This window comes from Dermacentor variabilis, chromosome 10, assembly GCF_050947875.1.
Source record: "Dermacentor variabilis isolate Ectoservices chromosome 10, ASM5094787v1, whole genome shotgun sequence".
Lineage (NCBI taxonomy): Eukaryota > Metazoa > Arthropoda > Arachnida > Ixodida > Ixodidae > Dermacentor > Dermacentor variabilis.
Genome location: NC_134577.1, coordinates 114,903,729 through 114,930,882, shown reverse-complemented (window position 1 = coordinate 114,930,882; position 27,154 = coordinate 114,903,729). Strand labels below are relative to the sequence as shown.

Here is a 27,154-nt window from a genome sequence, read left to right as displayed (position 1 = left end):
TCTGTTGGAGATTATTTTGGTAAATATTTTATATAATACTGGGAGTAAGCTAATGGGCCTATAATTTTTCAGTTCTTTAACGTCGCCCTTTTCGTGGATTAGTATAATGTTCGCATTCTTTCAGTTTTATGGGACCCTTGCAGTCGATAGACACTTCCTATAGAGTCACCAGTTTTCCAAGCATTATGTCTCCTCCATCATTGATTAAATCGACTGTTATTCCCTCCCCTCCTGCCGCTTTCCCCCGTTTCATGCCTTGCAAGGCCTTTCTGACCTCATCTCTAGTTATAGGAGGAGTTTCTGTATACTGTTCATTATTGTACCGAATAGGGAGCTCCTGAGTCCAGAGGACTCAGGAGCAGCCTATTCTATATTGACCGAACTCTATACTGACCGTAAAGTTCAGTATAGAATTTTTCCGCTGTTTTTATTATACCTTCGAGATTGCTGATGATATTGCCCTGCTTATCTTTCAGTGCATATGTCTTGCTTTGTCCTATGCCAAGTTTCCTTCACAAAGATTTCAGGCAGCGTCCATTTTTAACGACTTCCTCAGTCTTTCTCACGTTGTAATTTCTAATATCACTTATTTTTGCTTTATTGGTCAGTTTTGATAGTTCCGCGAATTCTATCTTATCTCTTGGGTTGGACACTTTTATTCTTTGTCGTTTCTTTATTAGGCCCTTTGTTACTTGGGAGGGCTTGCCTACTGGTTGCCTTGGTGCCTTGCCTCCCACTTCAATTGCTGCCTCTGAAGCCAGCTTCGTTACTGTTTCATTCATTACCTCTTTGTCATCATCATCATCATCTCTCTGTTCTAAGGGTGCATATTTGTTGGAAGTACCAGCCTAAATTTGTCTGGTTTTACCCTGACTGCCTCTAAGTTGACCTGTTTCTTCACCAATTTTACTCTTTCTCTGTTCAAATTAAGGTGAATCCTGGCCCTCACTAATCTATGATCACTACAGTTTACCCTACGTATTACTTCTACATCCTGCACTATGCTGGGATCGGCAGTAAGTGTGAAATCAATTTCGTTTCTTGTTTCTCCATTAGGCCTTTTCCAGGTCCATTTTCTGTTGTTACGTTTCCTGAAAAAGTTGCTCATTATTCTGAGCATTTTCCTTTCTGCGAACTCTACCAGCACCTCACATCTAGCGTTTCTAGAATCGACACCGTAGTTGCCAATTGCCTGTTCACCTGCCTGCTTTTTCCCCACTTTTGCATTAAGTCCCCCATTACTGCTGTATACCGCGTTTACACTTTTCTCATCTCTAATTCAACATCGTCATAAAACTGATCTACTTCGTCATCGTCGTGAATGGACGTTGGATCGTAGGTTTGTAGTACCTTTAATCTATACCTCTTATTGAGTTTGATTACAACTACTGCTAGCCTCTCGTTGATGCTGTAGAAGTCGTCAATGCTGCCGGCTATGTCTTTATGGATTAGCAAGCCTACCCCGTATTGCTTTTTATCCGGAAGGGCTCTATAGCAGAGGACATGGCCGTTATTCAGCAATGTGTAAGCCTCACCACTTCTTCTAATCTCACTAAGGCCGATAATATCCCAAACAATGTCTGATAGTTCATTGATGAGTCCTGCTAAGCTAGCCTCACTTGAGAGGGTTAGGGTGTTAAACGTTGCAAGGGTCAGTTTCCATTGGCGGCCTGTCCGGACTCAGCTATTCTTAGCACCCTCTGCTGCGTTGCAAGTCTGACCGCCGCCTTGGTCAAGTACTCCGCAGCAGCTGGGGACTGAGGGCCATCGGTTCATTCAGGAGATGATTTCATTAGGGAGATTGTGGCCGAATACTGCACCAGGGAGGCCAATTCCTGTTCTGGTGAGGGAGTGTCTTTATTCAAGCTTAGTGGGCCTTCCTAATTTGCTTGTACCTAGATTAGCATAGCCCCAATCGCTCTCAGCATCATTCGCCGCTGTCAGGCGCCACTCCAAGCCTGCAGATGTAGTGCACTGGAGGATTTCATACGCAGATACACCATCGTTAAACAAAGAGGGAGGGGGGGATTTGAACTTCCGACTACCGCAACCGAGCATAAGCCATAGCTTAGTAAGATAATCCTGCAGGCGGCTAGGCTAACTTGTCGCCGATAAGCACGGCCCAGAGGCCCCCACATGCGTAAGATATCAGCTAATTTGTCTGCCCTTCGCGGGTTTTTGCTGATCGGCATAGGTTGCACGACATAGTGTCAATTCTCGGTTGCCCTAGCCTGTCTCCCGCATCTTACGCATGCACGCGGTCTTGAGCGTGCCTAGGTACACGATATATCTTTGCTGAATTTGAACAGCGCATAACACTTCTCCGTAAAAATAAAAAGGGGAAAAGTTTTTAAGCTTATCGAGAGGCCCCGAGTGTCGTATGATCCGCTCGTCGCGTCTTCTTGTCTTTTGTCGTCCGAAAACTCGCGTTCCCGGATGGCTATGCAGAATGTTCAAGCGCACCGCGGTCTCACTACCGCGCTGAGATTCACACAAAGAAGGCTACCTTGACGGCTCTCGGTGGTGTCTTCATCCTTTCTACAGCTTTGGACAGTGATTACACTAGAGCTAATGAGAAGGAAGGAATGGGGGGCTGGGTGGAGGTAACTGACCTCGTAGTGTTTATGGGAACGCAGCGAGCCTAAGCACTCGGGAGACGGGAGTTGTGTACCTCATTTAGCTTACAGTGGTGCCTTCTACGATAAGTCAAACATGGTTTGAACAATTCGTGCTTGTAAGAAATTGGCGGCTCTGCTACCGCCGCGGTCGCAATACAATTTTCTGGAATAAAAACGAAAGTAAGCACGAAAGAATAACTACAGATGTAGACGAAAGGTATGGCCGCATACGCGATCGTTCTGACGCGCTGAAAATCTGTGTGTTAACTTTACGGCTAGGTGTTGTTGCTTGCTTTCCCAAGTATTTCAAGGAAATTTGGAAACAAGTGTTTCAAGGAAAATTGCAAGAGGGTCCCCGTGCGGACGGTCGTGGTGAAGATATGTAATTCTCTGTGATAATGATAAACTAAAAAAAGAAGGAAAGGAAAAAAAAAGGAAGAAAATTCGGGATTCGAAGTCGTGAGCCCAGGATGTTCGCCTGGAAGATGGCTCAGTGGGTTGGTCCGCAAGGCCCCAGGGTACTTTGAAGCGGCATAGCTCCTGTCCAGAGCCTCGTACTTACGTGGAAAATCGTTCATGTTGTCCGGGATGGTCAATTCCGGGAGGCATTCTTCATTGGAAAAAATAGCCGACCCTCGAAGAGAGTGAACTCGAGCGTCTCTAAAGATTATATCAAGCTTTACTATATGCGTGGTGAGCCCCGTGCGCTTAGCGTTTTAGCGTGGGAAACTCGTACGCGTTATTGTTCGAAGGAATGCTGCTCGCGAGAGCGAGAGATCTTCGTTTAATTATTATTACCTTGATATGTTTATTTTTAAGATGAAGACCGCCCAGAGGGCTGTACTAATAGAGCTATGACTGATTATTTTATTTAGCGAATCGACTGCGAGCGCTGTTCACCTGTCCCTACGTGTTGAAGTACGGTGAGTAAGTTTTAAAAAAATCAAACATAATTTCGGTGCCATGGCTCTAAAGCGCACTCGCGGGAGAGGAATAAGAAACGTGCGTGGCAATGGCGCGCACGCGGAAGACAGCCTGTGTCTTAAAGACAGCCTTAAAATCATGAGGGCGCAACGCAACACAGTAGCAACAAATTTTATACGCTCATAATTATCCATATAGAATAACTGCGGAGAACAAGGAGGAGAGTGTGCTCACTGTATATATTCTCGAAGAAAATGTTCGACATTCCCTATCAAAAGCGGACACAAATAGAGCAGTTTCTTCTTTTCATATTCCCCCTCAGTATAACGCTTACACTCAGCTGAAGCTGTCTAAATACGTAATGGCGAAGACGTTTTTCCGACCCTGCGACAACTTCCGGCGCATGCAGTCGGCAAAGGCATAGGCTCTGAGATAGGTTTCTGTTACTCGGAGGCAACGGTCGCAGGTGTGTAGACTTAGACACTGATTTAATCTCGACCGGGTGAAGGAAACGGCGACGAAACCGGGCGTAGTGAGGATGAAAAAAAAATTGAAAAGGTTGTATTCACTTCATTGGTACATGGATGTGGCTCTCATCTGAGTCTCGAGTGGTCTCTCTAACATGCGGGCCAGCACGGCCTTATGTAATTAGTGGTGAACCTGTCATCGTCGCCGTCTACTTCCGGAACCTGTGGAGTAGTGCTTTTCGCCGTCCACCCTTGTGTGTCAGCTTGCGGAGAGCGGAGGGGAGGAGAGCGGAGGCGCATTCTTGCCTTTTCGTTTGCCCTGCATCCTTTTGTGTCAGCTAGGAGAAAAGTGTGTCGTCGATTCGGAGAAGATAGCAATCAAGTCGACGTGGGGAAGCCCGCCTGAGCGCCTCCCACACCCCAGGGGCCGATCATAATGTCATGTAGTAGTGACAGTGAAGAAAGCAGCAATACTGGGAATGGCGAAACTAGCGTTTTCTGCCCTCAAAAAACAGGCTACACTCGGGACGGCGAAATCGGAGAACACAGTCGGCGATCGTCGAAAATCTGATCAGTGGGTCAAGCGCGTCAGCTTTTATACATGAGCCATCGAACGTAACAAATAATCGCTGGTGCCCGCGTGTCGACAGTTCTACGCCATTCGCGTCGCGCATACATGCAATGAGATTACACAAGGTTCGGTGACAACTGACAGTGGATAGAACCATCGATAACATTCTACAAATGTCCGATACATGCAGGCGCGTCATGCGCTGTGCAATAACATTTGTAAGGCGGTCAAACGTGGTCAACCGATAAACATGTTTACCTGTCAATGCCCCACTCTCAAAAGGCATCGTCCCGATGCTACAAAAATAACAGGAGAGTCAGACACAAACGGACACTTATTAAAAGAAAGTACCAAAGCAACAAAGAAACAAAGTCCAAGGTAACAGACTCCAAAAAAAGTCCAAAGTTCAGCTGTGCAATATCCCAATGTTCATTAGCGCTGGTAGAACGGCTTAAGTCTCACAACATGAACTACTTCAGGTCGTGAGTGGCGCCACTGCGATAGCGAAATGCCGTCTGGCACGACCTCGTAGTCGAGTGCGCCAATGCATCGGATGATCTTGTAGGGTCCGAAATAGAGGCGTAAAAACTTCTCGCTAAGTGCTCGTCGGCGTATAGGGGTCCAAACCAAGACACGGTCGCCGGCGAGTACTCGACGTAACGTCGTCGAAGGTTATAGTGTCGGCTGTCGGTTCTCTGCTGGTTCTTGATCCGCAGGGGGGCAAGCTGTCGGGCTTCTTCGGCGTTCTGTAGATAGTTGGCGACGTCAAGATTCTCTTCATCGTAGACATGCGGCAGCAAAGCGTCGAGAGTAGTCGTCGAATACCTGCCGTAAAGGAGCTTGAACGGCGTGATCTGTGTTGTTTCTTGCACCGCCGGGTTGTAAGCAAAGGTTACTTACGGCAAGATGCTATCCCAGGTCTTGTGTTCGACGTCGAAGTTCATTGCTAGCATGCCGGCGATGGTCTTGTTCAGGCACTCTGTGAGACCATTCGTCCGAGGGCGGTAGGCAGTTGTTCTCCTGTGGCTTGTATGGCTGTACTGCAGAATGGCTTGGGTGATCTCTGCTGTAAACGCTGTTGCTCTGTCGGTGATGAGGACTTCTGGAGCACCAATTCGCAGCAGGATGTTCGCGATGAAAAATTTCGCCACTTCGGCTGTGCTACCTTTCGGCAGAGCTTTAGTTTCAGCGAAGCGGGTGAGGTAATCCGTCGCCACGACGATCCACTTATTTCCAGGTGTTGACGTCGGAAACTGTCCTAACAAATCCATCCCGCTCTGCTGAAAAGATCGGCAAGGAGGCTTAATCGGCTGTAGTAATCCCGCTGGCCTAATCGGTGGTGTCTTGCGTCGCTGACAGTCTCGGCATGTCTTGACGTAACGGGCGACGTCGGCGGTCAGGCACGGCCAGTAATACCCACCCGGTATCCTCAATAGCGTCCGGCAAAATACGAGGTGTCCAGCGGTCGGATCCTCATGTAGGGCGCGCAGTACTTCTGTACGCTGCGCAGAGGGTAAAACAAGAAGGTAGTTGGCGCGGACTGGTGAGAAGTTCTCCTTCACGAGTACGTTGTTTCGAAGAGTGAAGGACGACAACCCGCGCTTGAATGACCTAGAAACAGCGTCCGTGTTCCCTTCTAAATACTCGACGAGGCATTTTATCTTCGAGTCTGCTCGTTGCTGTTCCACGTAGTCTTCCGCGCTTATTATTCCAAGGAAGCCATCATAATCCTCGTCGTCTTGCGGCAGCGGGTCAATGGGGGCGTGTGATAGGCAATTGGCATCAGAGTGTTTTCGTCCGGACTTGCAGATTACAGTGATGTCAAATTCCTGCAGTCTGAGGCTTCACCGCGCCAGCCGTCCTGAAGGGTCCTTTAAATTAGCTAGCCAACACAACGCGTGATGGTCGCTGACGACTTTGAAAGGCCTGCCATATAGGTAAGTGCGGAATTTCACTGTAGCGCAAACGATGGCGAGGCATTCCTTTTCGTTTGTAGAATAATTGCCTTCCGCTTTTGACAGCGACCGGCTAGCGTAAGCTACCACCCGTTCAAGTTCGTCTTTCCTCTGGACTAGCAATTCAGCGAGGCCTAGGCTACCGGCGTCAGTGTGGATTTGGGTATCGGCGTCCTCGTCGAAGTGCGCTAGTACCGGCGGCGACTGCATGCGTCGTTTGAGTTCTTCAAATGCGTCGGCCTGTGGCGTTTCCGATTTGAACTCGACATCACATTTGATTAGACGTGTTAGCGGCTCCGCGATGTGTGAAAAGTTCTTGACAAAGCGCCTAGTAGGCACACATGCCAAGGAATCTACGCACTGTCTTCATGTGGATGTGCTGCGGGAACTTTGCGATGGCAGCTGTCTTCTGTGGGTCGGGGCGACACCGGATTTGCTGATGACGTGGCCTAGGAACAGGAGCTCTTCGTAAGCGAAGTGGCACTTTTCCGGCTTCAGAGTGAGCCCTGATGATTTTATGGCCTCTAGTACTGTCGCAAGCCGCCTAAGATGATCATCGAAATTTGCGGAAAAGACGACGACGTCATCCAAGTAAACAAGACAGGCCTGCTACTTCAATCCTGCTAAAATCGTGTCCATCACACGCCAGAACATTGCAAGCGCCGAGCACAGTCCAAATGGCACAACCTTGAACTCATACAGGCCGTCTGGCGTGATGAAAGCGGTCCTTTCGCGACCTCTCGTCGACTTATATTTGCCAGTAGCCAGACTTGAGTCCATCAACGAGAAGTATTTAAGGTTGCAGAGCCGATCCAATGCGTCGTCTATGCGTGGAATGGGGTACACGTCCTTCTTCGTGATCTTGTTCTGTCAACGATAATCGACGCAGAAACGTACGGTTCCATCTTTCTTCTTGACCAAGACTACAGGACATGCCCACGGCCTGTTCAATGGCTGGATGATTTCATCGCGCATCATTTCGTCTACTTATTTCCTAATAGCTTGGCGTTCTCGCGTCGAAACTGGGTAAAGGGTCTGGCGGAGTGGTCAAGCGCACTCTTCAGTTATGCGATGCTTTGCGACTATTTGTTGAATCCTCGATGGCATCGAAAAGCATTCCTTGTATCGTCGGAGAAGCGTTTTGAGCTATTGCTACTTATTCATGGGGACACTTGGATTTATGTCGAAGTCTGGTTCCGGAACTATGGCCGTTTAGGTAGATGCGGCAGAATCCGAGAGGACAAACGCCTTGCTGGTTTCCCCAATTTCCTCGATGTACGCGATTGCCGTGCCCTTGTTGACGTGCTTGAACTCCTGGCTGAAATTGGTTAGGATCACTTCTGCTTTCCCTCCATGGACTCGAGCGATCCCTCCTGTGACGCAAATTGCGCGGTCGATGACGCCTTCTACGTCAGCGGGTGTTTCGGTGCCGACGGAAATAACGATGCTGGAGCGCGTCGGGATGTTCACTTGATCTTCGAGCACACTCAAGGCGTCGTGACTACGAGGGCTCTCCGACGGTATCGCTTGATATTCCGACAGCGTTAACGACTTCGACTTGCTGTCGATGATTGCGCGGTGTTAGTTCATGAACTCCATGCCGAGAAGGACGTCTCGTGAACAATGTTGGAGGATAACAAAGGTGGCAGGGTAAGTCCGGTCACAAACGGTAAGTCTTGCCGTGCAGATTCCAGTCGGTGTTATGAGGTAACCTAGGGCTGTCGGAATTTGAGGGCCTTTCCGTGCAGTCTTAACTTTCTTCAACTGGGCGGTGATGGGTTCAATCATGACGGAGTAATCTGCTCCTGTTTCTACTAAGGTGGTGACTGTGTGGCCGTCGACATGCACGGCGAGGATGGTGGTTCTTTGTCTTGCGTTACAGTTACAGTCGGATCACGGCTGCGTATCGTTGACCTGTGGCTGGTACGTAGTGTCGTCAGGTCGTCTTTCGTCAGCGTAATCTTTGCTTCCAGACTTCGTCTGGACGGCGGCGTGTCATTGTTATGTCGTCGAGATAGCCTCTTCGGCATGTTCGTTGGCTGCGGAGGATCTTCATCAGTGCGACGAACAGCAACCGCACCGCCATCGATTCCTACTTTTAGTTTTCCGGATATGGGCTGATAAACAGCGTCACTCGCTACACATTTGATCGAAAGCGCGAGTCGAGGTGGGCTGTCGCTTCGTGACCGGTCAATAAGCCAGTGGTCTTGAGACCTATAAAAGGAATGGGCTGGGAACAAGACTGATAGATCAGCCCCAGGCTGGGCCACTGTATGGACTGCACTGCGGCGACAGGTAGCGGCCTGGTGACGGTGAACGGGACGGTCGTCGAGGGTTCCACTGAGTAGCGGTAATGTATTCGGTGATATCACGAGGGCGCTCCCCAAGCTGCGGACGCGGCGCGTTGACGGCGAACCCTCTCAGTCCCAAGTCGCGGTATGGGCATCGGCGGTACGCATGGTTGGCTTCTCCGCAGTGATGACAGAGCGGGCGGTGGTTGGGCGCTCGCAAAATGTCCGTCTTCCTCGCGTAGCTGCGCTGGGCGACGGGTGGGCATGATGGCGGTAGCGGCGGTGGACGACGTAATTGTGGCGTTACAGGGCCTTGGCGCGGGCACAGAGGGGCACCTTGACCGAGGTCGACGGCGGCGTAGGTCATCGCTTCCGGCACGGGAAGCGGCGATTAAGGCTGCACTTCGGAAACGCCCAGTGATCGTCGAAGTTTGTCCTTGACGATGTTAGTGACTGAGGCCACCTGAGCTTGCGACGAAGGAAACATCTTACGTGGTTCCTCGGGCACAGTGGCCCTAATGTTCTCTTGGAGGTCACCCGAGCCAGTGCTTGGATGGCGCATTGCGTCGTGAGCACTTGGTGGCTATATTGCCTGGTGCGAGTTTTTTTTTAGTTTTCTCAATTGTCGCTGCCTCTGTCAAGAACTCAGCTGCTGTCTTCGGTGGGTTGCGGATCAGTCCAGCGAAAAGTTATTTTGCTTTACACCTCGCATCAAGAAGCGCACTTTTTTCTGTTCGGACATTTCCGGGTCGGCCTGGCGGAAAAGACGGGTCATCTTTTCCGTGAAGATGTCTATGGTCTCATAGTGTAGTTGCCCTCGGGTTTCCAGTAGAACCATTTCCAATAATTACTCGTTTCTTTATTTCATTTATTAAGTACAAGTAATTTCCCCTATGTTGCCCTTGGTGTCAGTCTTTGTTGACTTGCTATAATGTGACTATTAAAAATCGGGCCCCTCGATTAACCCCCTTTCTTCTCGTTTATTACATAACGAGAGTCTCGAACCCGACAACATTGGTGCCTTCAGGTAGCATGTGAGGGTTTATTGACCGGTTGCCTTCACGCAAAAGAAAATCGCGTTCTCGTGGCGCCTGCGCGAGAAAGGATGTTCCACATCCGCCGCCAAGGCCTGTGAGTAGTGGCGCTGGCTAGCACTTCCTGGGTTCTACAAGGAAACATAAATACCGAAGAAAGTGGATCGGGAAATGGCGCCGCGGTAGCCCAATTGGTAGAGCATTGCACGCGAAATGACGAAATGACGATGACTTCGCATCAATAATTAACTCCAAATTCCAAGCTGATGCTATTTTTATTGATTTTTCGAAGGCTTATGATCGCGTCGTGCACTGTAAACTAATCGAGAAAATAAAGTCTATCGGAATTGAGCACAATGTAGTAGAATGGATAGCAGCCTATCTGTCAAACCGAACTCAGTATGTTACTATAAATAATTATGACTCGGACCAACTCGAAGTTTATTCAGGGGTACCACAGGGGTCCGTATTGGGGCCATTATTATTTCTCATATATGTTAACGACATCGCTGATTGTGCAGAAAATGGAGTAAAATTGCGGTTCTTCGCCGATGACTTGGTAATTTATACAAGCGTGCAAGGAATCGAGGACCAGCTTAGACTAAATACTACACTAAGCAATATAGCCCGCTGGTGTGACATGTGGGGAATGGAAATTAATCTTAAGAAAACACAGTATATGACCATAACTCATAGAAAGTCGATCTTTAGGTTCAATTATACATTAAACGGCAACGATTTAATACAAACTGACACAGTAAAATATTTAGGCATAACCTTTACAAGCGCGTTAAAATGGAATACCCATATCGATAATACATGCACGAAGGCCTTCCGAACACTCGGTTTCTTGCGAAGAAAATTAACTGCAGCACCATCCTACGTGAAACTAACAGCATATAGAACTTTATTAAGGCCAATTCTTGAGTATGGTAGCATAGTGTGGAACCCGCACCAGAAAGGACTCTCACAGAAATTAGAAAGCATTCAAAATAAAGCGTTGCGATTTATTTACCATAAGTATTCTCGACACGAAAGCGTAAGTGCTCTTAGAAGCCAGGCAGCACTGCCTACCCTTGTTTGTCGGCGTCGTGTGGCTGCCATGAAATTTCTTTTTATGCTATGTAATGACAAAATTAATATAGATAAGCGAGATTACGTGCAGCCACCACACCGACACTCCAATAGAACCTGTCATAATAAACACATCAGGCAATATCCGACACAGTGCGACACGTTCAGCTATTCATATTTCCCATGGGCAATTGAAATCTGGAATTCGTTACCAAAGGAAATTGTAGACTCAGATTCTGTGGATGGCTTTGTCGCAAAATTGGAGTCATATTTTGGCTGTTCATGAAAGTAGTTGAGCGCATCGTTTAAAGGTAATGCGTTGGTTGATTGACTGGACACTAGTGCACGTGTGATTGCATTTCAAATGTAAATATTGCAATGTGCTGAGTAGTGTTGTTATATAGATCCACAATAACTACAAGAATATTATACGACAAATATTGCAATTGTTTGAGTACCTTTTCCCTGATTCATGTGAAACAAAAAAAAAGGGTGTCTTGCGTTGTATACCAGTGCTGTTGTATGGCATTTTTTTTTGCTTTATATATTTTTTTGGTTTTCTTTTTTCCTGTTTTTCCCATGCTCGTGTGTGTATATTGTACAATCCACTTCCTGTTTGGGCCTGTGCAAAGGCCTACAGTATTGTTAAATAAATAAATAAATAAATAAATAAATGCGAAGGTTGTGGGATCGTACCCCACCTGCGGCAAGCTGTTTCTTCATCCACTTTCATTTCCATTAATTTACCGTTTCTTTATTTCATTTTCAGCGCAAGTAATTTCCCCTATGTTGTCCTTGGTGTCTGTGTTTGAGCTTCTTATGATATGACTAATAAAAATCGGGCCCCTCGGTTAACCCCCTTCCTTCTTGCTCATACCTCATATATATATATGAACAAGAAGAAAGGGGGTTTGTGAGTGGGGCGCTGGCTAACACTGCCAGGGTTATTTCTAGTTGTAACACATAAATACCTCAGAAAGTGGATGGGAAGAAGGCGCCGCGGTAGCTCAATTGGTAGAACATCGCACACATGATGCGAAGACGTGGATCGTTTGTCCCCCCACCCATGCGGCAAGTTGTTTTTCATACACTTTCAGTTTCATTTATTTATACTTTCTTTATTTCAATTAGCAAGTACAAGTAATTTCCCCTGTGTTGTCCTTGGTCAGGTGCGCGCCATGTCCTTTTAGTCAGGTGCGCGCCATTCAGATAGACTCAGACTACGGGGAGTAAAGGGCTGGCTGTGATAGGTCAAAGGAGAAGTCATACTGGCGTTAGGGCGATTAACAGAGCAGGCCGTGCGTAGGCCCAAGTTATCCATTTCCTGACACACTGCAGTAAACACAGAGCAAACTTGTGCCGTCTATAGAATGCAGTAAGGGTAACACAGTGAAGGGCAATAACGCAGTAGTAATATAAAAAAGCACTACAGTTTGGAATGACAGGCACTGAAACCAACAAAGGTTCTTTGCTTAAGAACAATAATGAAATAGGGGTTATATATACCTGTTGCACTGAACTGAACCCCACAAGTTCAGGCATGAAGAAATAAATGCAAAGTAATACACTTCAGTAGATACAAAGCAAACTTGAGGCATCTATAGAATGCAATAAGGGTAAAGCAGGGAAGCAAAAACCTAGCAGTAACGTAAGGAAAGCTCTGCAGTTTGGAATGAAAAGCACTGAATGGAACAAAGGATCTTCACTTAAAAGCTAGAATTAAACAGGAAGAATATGCTCTATTGCACTGAACTGAACTATGCAAATTTTCAAGGAATAAATAAATGCAATGTAATACACTGTAGCAGACACAAAGCGAATTTGAGCCGTCTATAGAATGCAGTGAGGGTTAAACAATCAAAAACCTAGTAGTAATATAAAAAAAATGCTGCAGTTTGGAATGAAAGGCACTGAACGCTACAAAGGCTCTTCACTTAAAAGCAAGAATTAGACAGGAAGAATCTGTTGCTACGGCGCTTAATCGAACCATGAACATGTTCAACGAATAAAGAAATAAATGCAAAATAATGCATTGCAGTAGACACAAAGCAAACTTGAGACGTCTATAGAATGCAGTAAGGGTAAAACAGTTAGGCAATGAGCGAGTACTGCATTTGCTGGAATATAGGCCTAGCACGAATATAGGTCGACCCCTGTATATTGAACTGAAGGTCGGATAAAAATAGTAACTTTAATTTGGTCAACCCATACCTTTTTAGAAAAACCAAAAACTTGGAAATAGGCTAATCTTTACTTACCGTAAGCTTGGCTGCTAAATATCGCCCGTCGACACCACTAACTCAAGACTCGTTGGAACTGCCAGTACAGCAAGCCTGGATAACCTCCAGACCATTTTTACAGCATGCACGAAGGACGAACTCCGTTAGCTCGTTTGCATTGCTTTTGTTCATGAATATAGGTCGAGATTCTTTGTTCATGAATAGATGTTGATAGCTCATTTTGCGTAACATCGCCGAAAAAATAAACGCTGACCTGTATTCGGATAAATACGGGAATTTGAACTGAAATTGTGCTAAGAGAGAATTAGTGCTCACAATTCAAGCAGGCTGCCTTAACTATGACATTAGGTCAGGAGGGTTCAAACCAAAATAGGATGTAACCTGGTTGCTATACATGCAACTGTGGCAGTCAGTAAGAATTGTCCCTGCGTCATGCATCTGTGAAACTTCCTATTTGAGAACTTTATGGTTCTTCTTGTAGTCAAGGAAGGCAAACTGGGAAACAATTTCCCCGAATCCCCTTCAAATGCCTGTCGCACGGGGCTCATTCCATAATTCAAAGCCTGCTGGGAAGCCGTGGGGAAGGCAACACCATAAGGATTCATCAGAAGTGGCCTCAATTGGTGTGCAAGGTCGCTGGAAACCACGAAAGCATCCCTGCCGACGAGCTTCTAGAGCTTTCCATAAAATTGACTTTAGTGAAGTATGCCTGTAAGAAACAGTAGCTACACTATAAATAAGAAACAACTGAAGTCCAATGCACAGTTGCAGTTTCGTCTGTGCATCATTGATGACAATGTGAAACAAATTGTGAAGAAACCAGTTATTGCAAGAGCACCGACACAAACATTTTATATATTTTCTTTCTGTTACAATAAGTAGTCAACAAACCAGTTATCACGGCACAAAACCTCGTTTGCTTCAGCGTACGACGGTTGATTATCTAGATTTTTTTATTATGGCGACTAATCCAAGTATGAACTCGACAATGTGCTTTAGTTCTGACATTTTTGAGCGTGGTAAGTGCAGCACAGTCGACGCAGATAGTGTAGGAAACCTCAGTGGGCACGACAAAAACTATTGCAGCAACACTGAGAGCATGCAACTACGACTAAAAACTGAGGATGATATGAAGTGCAACAGTGAAGGACTAGCTCGTGGTACGAACAAGAGCCTGTACAAGGAGCATAGTAGCCAACACAAACTCGTGGCGTAACACTGCTGTTATGCCTAGAAATGTTTACAAACCCACTTTGTTGATGTTAATGTCATGAGGTGCTGCGTCTTGAGGTTTTCTGTGTGCAGATACCATAACACAGATTTTAAATATGCTTTAAGGTACATTCGCTGTTGATATTTTGTATATCTGTGTGTTTACCCACAGAAATCAATCTCACAATTATCGCAACTTCGCAATTTTGTGTCAGTGCTGCTTTAGGCGTTCTCTTTAGCGATGCCCAAGAAACTAGGCACAATAAACCTACACGTACCAGTCGAGAACAAGGGCTTGCGTCGTCTCTTTCGTTCATCCTTGTGTCTGTTTTTGCGCGCTTGCCTTTTAGTAACACAAATCCCTACCAACTTGCTCTCCTTACCATCGTTGGTGCCATAGCATGCACTGCTAGTAATTAACTGTCGCTATACATAATAACATGGCGTATAGATCGGCTAAGTAATGTTTCCCGAACAGGCCTTCTGTATCTAAAATAGACATAGAAATGCGTGACCTTCGGGACAACAACATAAGCGAGACCACATGTGGTAGCCTAGCTGCTTGTACTACAAGCACTCCAACATCTTAGAAAGGTATGAATAAGAATAAGCTAGTCAAATATATGAGGCATACACCATTCATAGGAGGGCATACATGTGTGTTAGCGCTCCGTCCATTTCGCTTTTTAAGTATGAGGTGTATGTACACTATCGTGGGGTTTCTTTTCTAGTCTTATAATCGCTGCTTGGGAGATTGTTGTATCAGTTATAACATGTGCTATACCAAAACAAGATTATTGCACCTATGCAAGAAAAAGACGATGACTCGTGGTCGTGCTGAAAGGAGAGAGGAAGAGGACGATGCCAACAGCAACTCCGCTTGCTACTCTCGAGCTCACCATTGCGACTAAAATAAGCGTCCCCTGCGCTCGTAAGCATATGCGAAATTCTTTCTAATTAGTGAGTAACCATGTCATTCCCTTTGCATTCCACGTTGGGTGCTCATTTCATTAATGTATCCAGTGAGAAAACGATCCTTTATTCTGGACTCTTGGCCAACATTGTCACTGAAAAGTATCTGCAGTGATACTTTCGGGCACATCTAAACATGGAGGACCGTGAAGTATAGGAAGAACAAAGTGTGTTCGAAATGACTATGTAGTAGCACTACCTTGGACTGATTTCAATGTGCATTGACTAGGGCAAACTCGAAATTGTTTGTTGACAGTTACTGAGTCAGAAGAGTGAACTGACTGAAGGTAGCATCCAAGGAGGCAACTTACCTGCATCATGCCACTTGCCGGGTATGGCCAATCCAGTTGGCAGATACGTTATGGCACGTAAAAGACTGATATTTTAAACAGTGCACCCTCTTGTGCCCCGAAAAGTTCGGCTGTTGATTCCTCTTTGGGTGGCATATGGGCCGAGCAGTCCCGTCCATAAATGCCCAGCAATTATGGAGTGGGGCCCCTTTACTTTTGACGGCCTGCAACAAGGGAAAATAAATGTATAAGCAAGCTAGCCTACTGAAGGTATGCAAATATAATTACTGTATTGTGGCTGCTCCTATTGCGTCGCAAACTACAAATGGTAATCAGAAAGCAAATACAATGTGTGCCAAACACAGTGATTTACAAAGAAATGCAATGCGCACCACATAATGACGTTATTCTTAGAAGACTCTTAATTGGTATAATTATATTATATCTTCAATTTCTTAGTGGGGAATTGAACACAAAAATACTTCTTGCCCATCTTGAGACATTTTTTTAGCACTTCATAGGTGTAAGTGAATATTCATGTGATCACTTTAAACCTGTTCGCCAAATCCCCAATAAATAAGCTTGCTTCCATGATACAAACGAAATCACATTTACAGAATCTAAATTTTGGCTGTATAGCTAATCGTTGCTATTTTCTTCCATAATAACCTTCAGGTATTAATATTGGCATGAAGCACCAGTGAGCCTGTACCAGGAAAGTGATTCTCAGGGTCTCGGTGACAGATAAACCTGTACACAAGTTCCTATGTAAATACACTTGCGCAGTATCACCACTTAGTGAAATAACTACGTACGGGCACATTAAGAAATACTTTTTCAGATATTCCTAATAAGAGAACAGTTTCCACGTATCCTCTACACCACAGACCTTGTTCTTACCCATCTTAGCTCGACAAACTCTAATGCACTAAAAAAATTAAAATGTGCATTATGTGCTCACTTGCAGAACAATCTAAACTGCCTTAGAAATATCATATGTAAGCCAGCAATCACAATATTTCAGCGCTCCTTTCAACGCTGACATGCATTTCTGCAACAATTAGCACATTAGAGATGAAACCTTGAGCTCGTTGCTAAATATGCAAAGTAATAAATTGTGTTTTAACCAAGCGTCAGCACACATTCTCTGTCTGTTGTTCAAAACAACAAAAATAATGCAGTCACACTTCATTTTAATGCTTGCTTAGTTAAGCTTCAGCACTACTTTATACAGTGATAGGCAGAAGCACAAGAATCGACACTGCAGTGCTGGATTATGAACTCGTGCTGCATGGTACTTACATTCGAAAAGTCCCCGAGAGACGCAGGAGAAAGCCAGTGGTGGTTGTGGCAGTCACTCAACAGTTAGCCAAAGGTTGCTGTGATGTGACTAATCAGCTGTGGCGTCACACTAGACATTGCAGATGAATGCCTCCCATTGCGAGGCTCACCTCATCATCAGATAGTGTCCAAAGGAAAAGGTGTTACTTGCGCAGAAATGGTATAAAGTCTATAAACAAATGGTATAAAGTGTATATAAACACGCCGAGGATGACGAGGCCGCCTGTGACGAAGATAGGTCCTCCTATCGAAACGTTGGCCAGCCTTTCTGAGGCACCTTATCCCTGTTTACAAACTTTATACAACAGTGTGCTACTCCATCTGTCAGCCCCTTTCTTGTTTTTGGACTTGCGCAGAAATGGTAACGTTTGAAAACATGTTCCCATATCTATGCGTCTGAAACCAAGCGCACTTGCCGTGCGGCATGTTTATTCTGTAGAAGTTTTGTCATGCCCGCGTGCATTGCTTGTAAGGATATTACACCCAAAACAAATTGCGTCATATTACGTTGCTGTGTCCCTGAGTTTAAGGTTGTGGCAGTAAACAGTTTCAGTTGTGATGAAGCATCCAGTTTGATTGCCTAATTTTATATCGTACAATTTGCCAGCCCCACGTGGTTATTGTTACTGTACCAGAGATATCTGCATATGTCAGGAAGAACTCAGATTTGCACTTACGCATGTAGCGCTTACCAACCATTTTCTGTATGTTCACGTACTATATTCTTGTCATTTTTTGATGACAGTCGATCGGTATTTTGAACGTGTTTGTCCCTGTGAACTGGGATCCAGTATGAAAAAGGAAGGCTTGTTCTCAGCCTTGCATTTAAACATTCACTGAATGAGGCATAAACACGAACAAATGGATCTGCTGACACATAATCTTCCGGTATCTTTTGATTGTTTCATGTTTACGGAAACATGGTGCGCACAAGAAAATGATCTCATCTCGACGGAATCATTCTCGCGCCTTTTCTTCAACAGAGGGACCCGAGGGGGCGGCCTGGCAGTCTATATTATAGCTTGTTACGCATTCGAGCTTGTTGGTCAATTTTCAGTTATAACAAATGGCTATGAAATTCGCACATTACATCATAATGGTACGTGCCGCATCCTCGCACTAACTATGCTCTTCAAATGTTACACCATCGCTTAGTACGCTTGTTAAACACACTTAAACGTAATAACATAGATGTCACTTCTTGTCCTATGTCGCGTTTATATGAATATTTCAGTGATTTTTGAACACGACTTAATTTGTTTGTGACTGTTTCTGAGGTAAACTGTCGTTACACATCTCCGTTTGATATTAGCCTTTGTCAACGGCTGAATCATGTCTTATTCTTTCCTTACAATGTTTACTTGTTCTGCAACTGCTTTTGTTGCTCTAGTGTACACTGCGGATTGCGTAGTTTTTTATGGTTTGTAATGCTTTTTCTTACATTGCATTTCTGTTTGCTGGCAAAATGTCTAAGCCAAGCTGTCATTCTTTTGCTTATGTGTTGTTTTTGTCGGTCCTGAATCAGTGCCTGTGCCTCCTGCTGCTGCCCTCAGACCGGGTTTAAGGCCCGTCAAGTTGCTGCGAGAAACTTTTTCCTTAAATCCCCCATAAATTGTATGTTTATGGAAATAAAGGAAAATTGAAAAATATATCGGTAGTTTACAGGCCCCCGAGCGGAAACAGTGACTAGTTTCTCAATTATGCTGACAAATTTCTAGAATTTTGTTCTATTAACCGTTATATTGTGGTCTTGGGTGGCGATTTCAATATAAATGTAGCAAAAATTTATTACGCGTCACTTAATCTTGCCAACATAATTGAATCGAATGATTTTACAAATGTGATAGTGTCTCCCACAAGAATTATTGCTTCCAGCCAGACAACTATAGATTTATACGTCGTGAACGCAGACACTACTGTCGAATGTGCTGGTAAATTGTGGTCCGACCTTAGCGACACTGTGGAATTTTTGTGTCGCTTGTACAAAAACTTTAAACTTTCGCTACCCTTACTACCTATCAGTCAATTAATGACACAAATCTTGATAAATTTAGAGAAATGATAAACAGTGCTGACTGGTCCGAAATTTATACTTACAGCAGTGCAGATGAAGCGTGCTATATATTTATAAATACATTTCCTGAAATATGTGATGCATGTTCCCGTGGTCCACAAAGCGCCAATCCAAAATAATTAGACAACCATGGATTACGCCATTATAAGCAGATATATAGATATATATATATATATATAAGCAGATAAAAAAGAAAGACAAGATGTATCAAAAATTTTCATCCAGCCGAGATTTGGCCGGCCTGACTGCCTTCAAACAGTTTAGAAATAAATTAAACAGCGAGTTGAATAAGGCGCGTAAGCAATATTGTGCGAATATATTTGAAAAAGACGGTCGCTGTGAAGCGAAATTAGTTTGGAAAACAATAAACGCAGTCATTAACATGCCCAAGCCCTCCGATTCTATAGGAAGTTTACAATAAATGGTGTAACCTTAGTGGGTACTGAACTAGCGGATAGCTTTAATAAACACTTTTTGGTCTCCATAAAACAGGCTACAACAAAGATGCTACCTACCTAATTTCTTTCTCCACCCTACCCACCCATTCGAAGTTCTTGCTCCACTAATGGCCTTGAAGAATAGCTCCAGCCTTGGCGCAGAGGGTCTGTCAGTAAAACCAATTAAATTTGTAGCCGACCTTCTTGCACCTCACTTATTGTATATATTTAACCTATCGATATCCTCCTCTGCCTTCCTTGACAGACTAAAACTAGCCAAAGTTATTGTTATCCATAAATCTGGGACAACACAAGACATGGGCAACTATCGACCATCGACCAATATCGATTCTGCGAATTTTCTCGAAACCACTAGAAAAAATTTTGCTTAAGCGTTTGGAAATTTACTTTATTGGTAACCGCATGTTAACAGATTCCCAATTTGGTTTTAGACAAGGCTTATCTACAGAATTTGTATTACACAAACAAAAATAACTAATTTTGCAGAACATTGAAAACAAACTTCTAACACTGGGCAATTTTGTAGATTTCAGCAAAGCATTTGACTGTATTAATCATAACATTTTTTTAGATAAACTTTATGCATACGGTATACGGCGCAATCCGCTTAAGCTGATAAGGCTATACATTGAAAAACGGCAGCAATCTGTATGTGTCGATAGTTAGGTCTTAGGTCCGTTCCTTTTTAACGTGTATATAAACGATCTCGTCCATGTCTCCAAGGGAGCTAAATTTATAATATATATCGACGTCACTAGTTTATTTTTATCTAGAAACTCATCGAATGAACTCCTGCTTGAAGCGAACGTCATATTAGAAAGTCTCCATAGCTGGTCACATGTAAACAGCTTAAAAATTAATTCTAATAAAACAAAGGCGGTTATTTTCGGTTCGATAAATTGGCATGTTACGATATCAATCCCACTGCTTATTGGAGACTACGCTACCGAAATCGTAAGTAAATATAGATCTCTTGGCGTAATATTTGATGAACATATTAAATGGGCTGATTACTTCCGTTATCTTTCTTTAAACTTGTCAAAATCTTAGGAGCTCTTCAACGAGGTCGCGACTTGTTTACCGTGAAAGTAAAAAAATTAATATATCATTAATTATTTTGTTCTCAAATAAGCTACTGTCATCTTGGGTGGGGAACTGCGGCTCGCGTGCATCTAAACCAACTACTACTTCTGCAAAAATAAGCTGTCCGCATAGTTTCTGGCTCAAATTACCTAGCTCATATCAGATCATTGTTTATTAAACATAGGATATCTCCCATCCACCATCTGGTGTCATTTACCATACTTTGCGCCTTGAATAACTTGAGCTTACCTCGGGCTAAGTTCATAATCCAACGCTCATCGGTGACACAAACGCACACTCATACAAGCACCAGACGCAAATAGAAATAGCATCCACCCCGACTTCGCACAACGTTGGGCTCCCAAATGTTGCATTTCCCAGTTCCGAACCCCCTTAACACAAACAAATGGTACATAGAAAATATAAACCGAAAAAAAAAACAATTTTACAGCAATTTTTGGAGCATGTGGTGGGCTCAAACCCAAATTAGGGTATTCTATTTAATTTTTTTGCCACGGTATAAAGGGAAAAATGCTGCTATGTATTGTGTCTGAACTTCATTTACTGTATCGCAGTGTTGAATGGCAATTATGTTTTAAACCTTCTGTTTCTGCTATACCGTTGTTTTATGCTTCTTTTTTGCTTCTCAGTGCATTGTATATTTGAATTTTACTTTCGTCTTACATTAAGTTTATTTGTAATTCTGCATTGTGTACGGTTCCTTGATTCGTGATCTATGTGAAATTGTATTTTTTTTTTCATTCATTGCTGCCATTTTCTGAATGGGCCCCGGACACCGTCAAGCTACATCAGGGCAGCTTATTGTCCCGGCATTTTTCTATTGGAGAAATAAAGAGTATTCAATCTTCAATCGTCAAATAGGCTCCAAATCGCTCCACAGGCTGGGGTACGCCAGCCGGCGCAATGTGATGCATAAGGCTTTACAGCCAGGCACTGTAACATTCTGAGCGCTGAAGATTTTCTCTGGCACTCTCAACGCAGAGAGCAGTTCTGTGGCATCGTCCTTCTCTAATCGAAACTCCTGCCTAAACAAAGATTGTTCATTATTCAATGTTTCCAATATTCAGCAGCCCTGGACGAGAGCGGTACTTCAGTGGCTCTGACTCGCAGCTACACCTAATTTCATGTTCCAGCTCGTCCACAGAGTACTCGCCTTTCAGACGCTGTCGCTCCACACGCGTCAGCATCAGGTCGTCGGTCTCTGCCAACGTTATCGCTGACAGGAGGCGATGATCACTAAGAATATTTTTTCGGCATGCCGAGAGTTATTCATAGTACACAGAGAAGCGATCGCAATGCAAGGAAACCGCAGTTCACGAGGCCTGCAAATCACTCACGGACACCCCACTTTCGGTTATGGTGTCACTTGGCTTTGCTCGGTGCAAAAAACATAATTTTGTCGACCTCGGGTGGCACCGGAAAACGCACTCAAACACGCCGATTGCACGTTATGGTCGCCTGGTCCGCTAACATTGCGGAACGGCCAACTAATACAGTCGTAAACGTGCGCTGCTTAGCGTAGGCTATAGTTGCATACGCTAAACTAAATCTCTCTAATAGCGTGCGTACGCTAAACGGTATGGGTCGTTTAGCGTTCTGCGCACGCACATTTCGTTCTCGCGAAACCACTAAGCCCGCTATTAGGCTTAACATGTTTAACTAAAGCTGTCTATTATGGAGTAATCGGCGGTGCTATTTTTTTTTCGAATACTTCCATTAATCTGCGTATTAGATAACACTATCGGGTTAAATAATAATACACACAAAAAATAGTCAATGTTAACCTGGCACAGTATTGCCGTAATAAGGTCGTAATTATACAGAGAACTATTACAAGATACATTTGCGCGCTGACCAATGTAGGTGACAGCTAAAGCAAGTGCCAGTTCGTCGTCGTCCTTTTCGGGGCAACCGTTCTCATCTTTCAAGAGCGAGTTGTAGATTGCATGTAGCAATCTATATTCGCGGAAAACAAATTTGCTGGTGAAAAGAAATATCGACAAATTGTACGCGGAATTTTGTGATAGTAAAAAGCGGGAATGATGCACCTTAAATTATACACTCTATATATAACACGGCGAATCTAATGTGTAGAGGACAAAGTAGCAAAGAAAGCTGCCTCTTTATACAAGCGCCTTGATATGGGCGCGGCATCATAATATATCAACGCCTCCTGGCTAAGCCCTGTCGCAGTTGTAGCCTCCTGGTTACACGGCCTGTCTGATTTTGTCTCTTCGCTGCAGGCTATGTTCTGGGAACCTTGGAGGCGTCGGCGCCCATCGGCATCAAGTCGCACGCGTCTAAACTTCTGAACCGAGACGAAACTAGTAAGCCCGACGCTCATTTTTTCGCTCAATTTTGCACAGGAGAACGAAGGCAAAAAAGAAAAAAGATCACATATTCGCCGGAAAGGAGAAACATCCACAGCGATAACAAAGTATTGGACAGTCCGGATTAAGGTTCGTAGTTTTAGTGGCTGTGTAAATTGCAGTAAACATTCGCCCATTAATTAACGCGCACGGTGCCACGCACACGGGCAAACGTGAGCAGGGGCGCGATCGGAGATACGCGTTCTGTTCAGTTGCTGCAACGTCACAAAGTTGCAGTATGCAAAATTTGTGACAGCGGGGCGGAGAGAGCAGCCAATGAGGAAGCGGTGACCTCCCCGGAAGTTTACTTCCGTCGTTTGTCGTCTGCTTGCAAACAGTATACTACAAAACCGAATGTTTCTCGTCTTCCAAATGAATTAAATCTTTATCTTAAAAAATGTATTTTTTCTTCTCAAGCCCAAACACGTTTTCAAATAGTAGTACGAGTGACTACTGCAATTTATAACTATTAGGTTCTTTGCGTCGTCCCTAGGTGGTGTCGTGCACAGCGAGAAGAAAAAAAAAAGACGGGAAGAGTGGCGCACATTTCAAGAGGCAGCGACAACATTCCAGTGGCTCGCTGGCACCGATGATGTTGTCGATTTCTCTGTACAACCAACGAATTATTTGTTTCGAGAAACAAAAACGACGCCGCAATTCACTTTCTGCCATTTCTTCAAACGCGTTTCGCACCGCAACCCGCTCTCCTCCTTCCTCTAGAAACGCCAGCGCAACAACCTAAGTTCCCAACGAAAGCGCCATTTTGTCGAATTAAACTATGGATTGGATTCAAACGTGCCATTCCGCAGCCGAAAAGGCGGCCCGTTGGATCGAATCCAATCCACCAGACGCGCCATGCGAAGCCGTATGATCGCTCCAAACTTCCCAGCTCCCGTCGGGTTCGGCGCCTAGCAGACGAAATGCTCGGTGGGAGGATGATTGACAGGAGCGTGTCGTCATTTTGACGTCACCAAAAACGTGGCCGCGCCCCGCGGCTGGCGATGTCGGCGCGGAGTAGACCAATCGCGCGCGCCGGTAACCGAACAAACGCGCTGAACGACCACCTCCGATCGCACCCCTCAGGGGCGCGATCGGAGATATTTTGTTCGATACGCGTTCTGTTCAGTTGCTGCAACGTCACAAAGTTGCAGTATGCAAAATTTGTGACAGCGGGGCGGAGAGAGCAGCCAATCAGGAAGCGGTGACCTCCCCGGAAGTTTATCTCCGTCGTTTGTCGTCTGCTTGCAAACAGTATACTACAAAGCCAAATGTTTCTCGTCTTCCAATTGAATGAAATATTTATCTAAAAAAATGTATTTTTTCTTCTCAAGCCCAAACACGTTTTCAAATAGTAGTACGTGTGACTACTGCAATTTATAACTATTAGGTTCTTTGCGTCGTCCCTAGGTGGTGTCGCGCACAGCGAGAAGGAAAAAAAGAAACGACGGGAAGAGTGGCGCACTTTTCAAGAGGCAGCGACAACATCCCAGTGGCTCGCTGGCAGCCGGAATTCACTTTCTGCCATCTCTTCAAACGCGTTTCGCACCGCCACCCGCTCTCCTCCTTCCTCTAGAAAAGCCAGCGCAACAACCTAAGTTTCCAACGGAAGTGCCATTTTCTAGAATTAAACTATGAATTGGATTCAAACGTGCCATTCCGCAGCGGAAACGGCCGCCTGTTGGATCCACTCCAATCCACCAGACGCGCCATGCGAAGCCGTATGATCGCTCCAAACTTCTCAACTCCCGTCGCGTTCGGACGAAATGCTCGGTGGGCGGATGATTGACAGGAGCGTGTCGTCATTTTGACGTCACCAAAAACGGGGCGGCGCCCCGCGGCTGGCGACGTCGGCGCGGAGTAGGCCAATCGCGCGCGCCGGTAACCGAACGAACGCGCCGAACAACCATCTCCGATCGCACCCCAGATCTCACTCAATGACGAAGAACGCTCGCTGCCGCAACGCCGGCACAGAGGGGAGCGAACACGTCGTGCTGCCTTTTGCTTCAACGCGTGTCCGCAACTTGCCGCGCCGGATAGAGAGACGGAGACAGCGTTGGTTGGCAGAGAAAAGGAAAGCCTTCTGACCAGAGCGCACCGTTCCAGCGCGCGGCTGACACGTGAACATCGGCCATCAGTGTGGGGAAGAGAAAAGGCGGAAACATAAGATAGGAAGGAAGAGCGCTATCTCAGCTGATAGCTCTGCTGAGATACGATGCTCTGCGAACAATAGAAGCGCTTAGTGGAAACGCGAAAGACAAGTCCCGCTACGACCGCTTCCTTACGGGAGGACAGCACACACAAAACAATCAGCTATCTCGACTATATTGCGCACTTTTGCAGCCGTGGGAGGATACTTCCGTGATCGGACGCGCAGTATGCGCTCTGTCGTGCGGACAGCCATGCGCCGCCACGGCCGCCTATAGACAACACGTGCTTAGTCCCACCCCCTTCCTCTTCCTTGCGCGCGCTTGATTACGTCACCGAGCGCGTGAAAGACGGCGCGCGTCAAGCCACTATATTTCTCGGCTCACTCGCGCACACTTTCCCTCCCGCTCACACCATATACTGTGCGCCCCGTGCAATAGGGTCTTGCCGCTCCTATATAGTTAACGTCACAGTGAAGGCGGCGACGACTTCGAAAATTCGTCTAGTCTGTCGCAATAAAAAAAAAATAATCGGAAAGATTCTGACTGGTGTTGTAGAAGCCGCGGGGTGTTTTTTTTCGCTGCTGGGTGCTTTTCTTTCGTGCGACGAATCATTGGATTTTGCAAGTAGTGCTCCAAGAGGGTGTATGTAACCGGCAAACAGAGACTTCAGGAGAGCACATGAGGTCATAAAAAAGGCGCTTTGTTCATGCCGAGTCAGTCATTGCTGCGACGTGATATTCCCATGCGCGAACACAAGGATCTCATAAACGACGCAGCTGCCGACCAAGCGATGAGGGCCAAGGGGACTCACGGACGCGTGAGTAGCGCCGATATGTGAAAACGAGAGGGCAGGCGAGAGCTTCTCTGTCGTCTGTGTGCGTCTGCGTTACGATTGGGCATGATACCACTTCGAAGCCTATCGAGCAAGAAACGAGTGCAGCGTCGAGAAAGAAATACTACCGGGAATTGGTAAACGTGCCATCTCGCAAGAAAGCAACACAAGATTCCACCTGGCGGTTTCCAGAGCTCCTCTGAAGAGGTATCGTTGGGCTCACTGGTCTGTCATGGCTTACTAACGGCGCCAGACCGTGAGGAGACATTATTCTGCGTGGCCGTCTTGGTGGCTCCTTTTCTTTCCCTCCGTATATATTACTGAGCTAGTTGGTTGCATTTCGATTGATTCGACCACCATAACCTAAGACAGCGATGACAGAAAATAGGGACGGGGACTACAGCGATATTCTGGTTCAGTGGCGTAGCCGGGCTGTGGTGACACCGGTCACGTCGCCTTCTAGAACCCCCCCCCCCCCCTTAGAATATTTCTGTTGTTATGCGGTCTGCCTGGTCCTGCCCCCCCCCCTTCCGTCCCCCTCAGCACCAAGTGCGTACCACTCCCGAAAAAAATTTCTAGGTAAGCCACTGTGACCTTGCTCCATTATGTACTGTCGGTCCTGTATTACGTTGTGTTGGTTTAATTAACCTCAGTCTTTCACTACGCTACTTGCCTCATGGTCTCTATTATGAAAAATGCTGTATCTATGAATTTACTAGTAGTATTCGCCAAATTTTAGAAAGATTTATCGATGCATTTTGATGTGCATTATCGTATAAACCGTCATTTGAAATGCTTACCTTTTATTTTTGTTTTCATGTCCGTTTCTTTACGCGTACCAGTTACCAAGCTTGGCGTCGCGACGGACCCTTTAAAGCTGGTTTGTTTGATACCTTTCTTCAACTTGCTTATTTTTTCTTCTAATTCGTCACAATTGCATTGCCCGAAACAACTTGTTTGATTTACCTAACCTAACACTGTGAGACGAGTGCTTGTCCGGTTAGTACATGGTGTTGTGTGATGGAATGCCAGAAAATCAGTAATAATCACGGCGTTACCCTCCTGTTGATCTGGCTGTGTCTTCCTTATCATCTTCTTCCGGTTTTTGTTTCAATTCGCTGGCATTTCATTACGTAATATCGCTTGTGTATTTGCTGCATTCGCTCCTGAGTACAATAATA

At 45.4% G+C, this 27,154-nt stretch overlaps 1 protein-coding gene across 1 annotated transcript in view; it reads left to right on the top strand.

Moving 5' to 3' along the window:
* Positions 1 to 27,154, top strand: part of LOC142559385 (proton-coupled folate transporter-like) — a 107,041-nt gene that overhangs the window by 76,358 nt on the left and 3,529 nt on the right. The window contains exon 5 of the mRNA XM_075670989.1: positions 22,869 to 22,952. Within this exon, the coding sequence (XP_075527104.1) occupies positions 22,869 to 22,952 (84 nt within the window). The remainder of the gene's footprint in view (positions 1 to 22,868; positions 22,953 to 27,154) is intronic.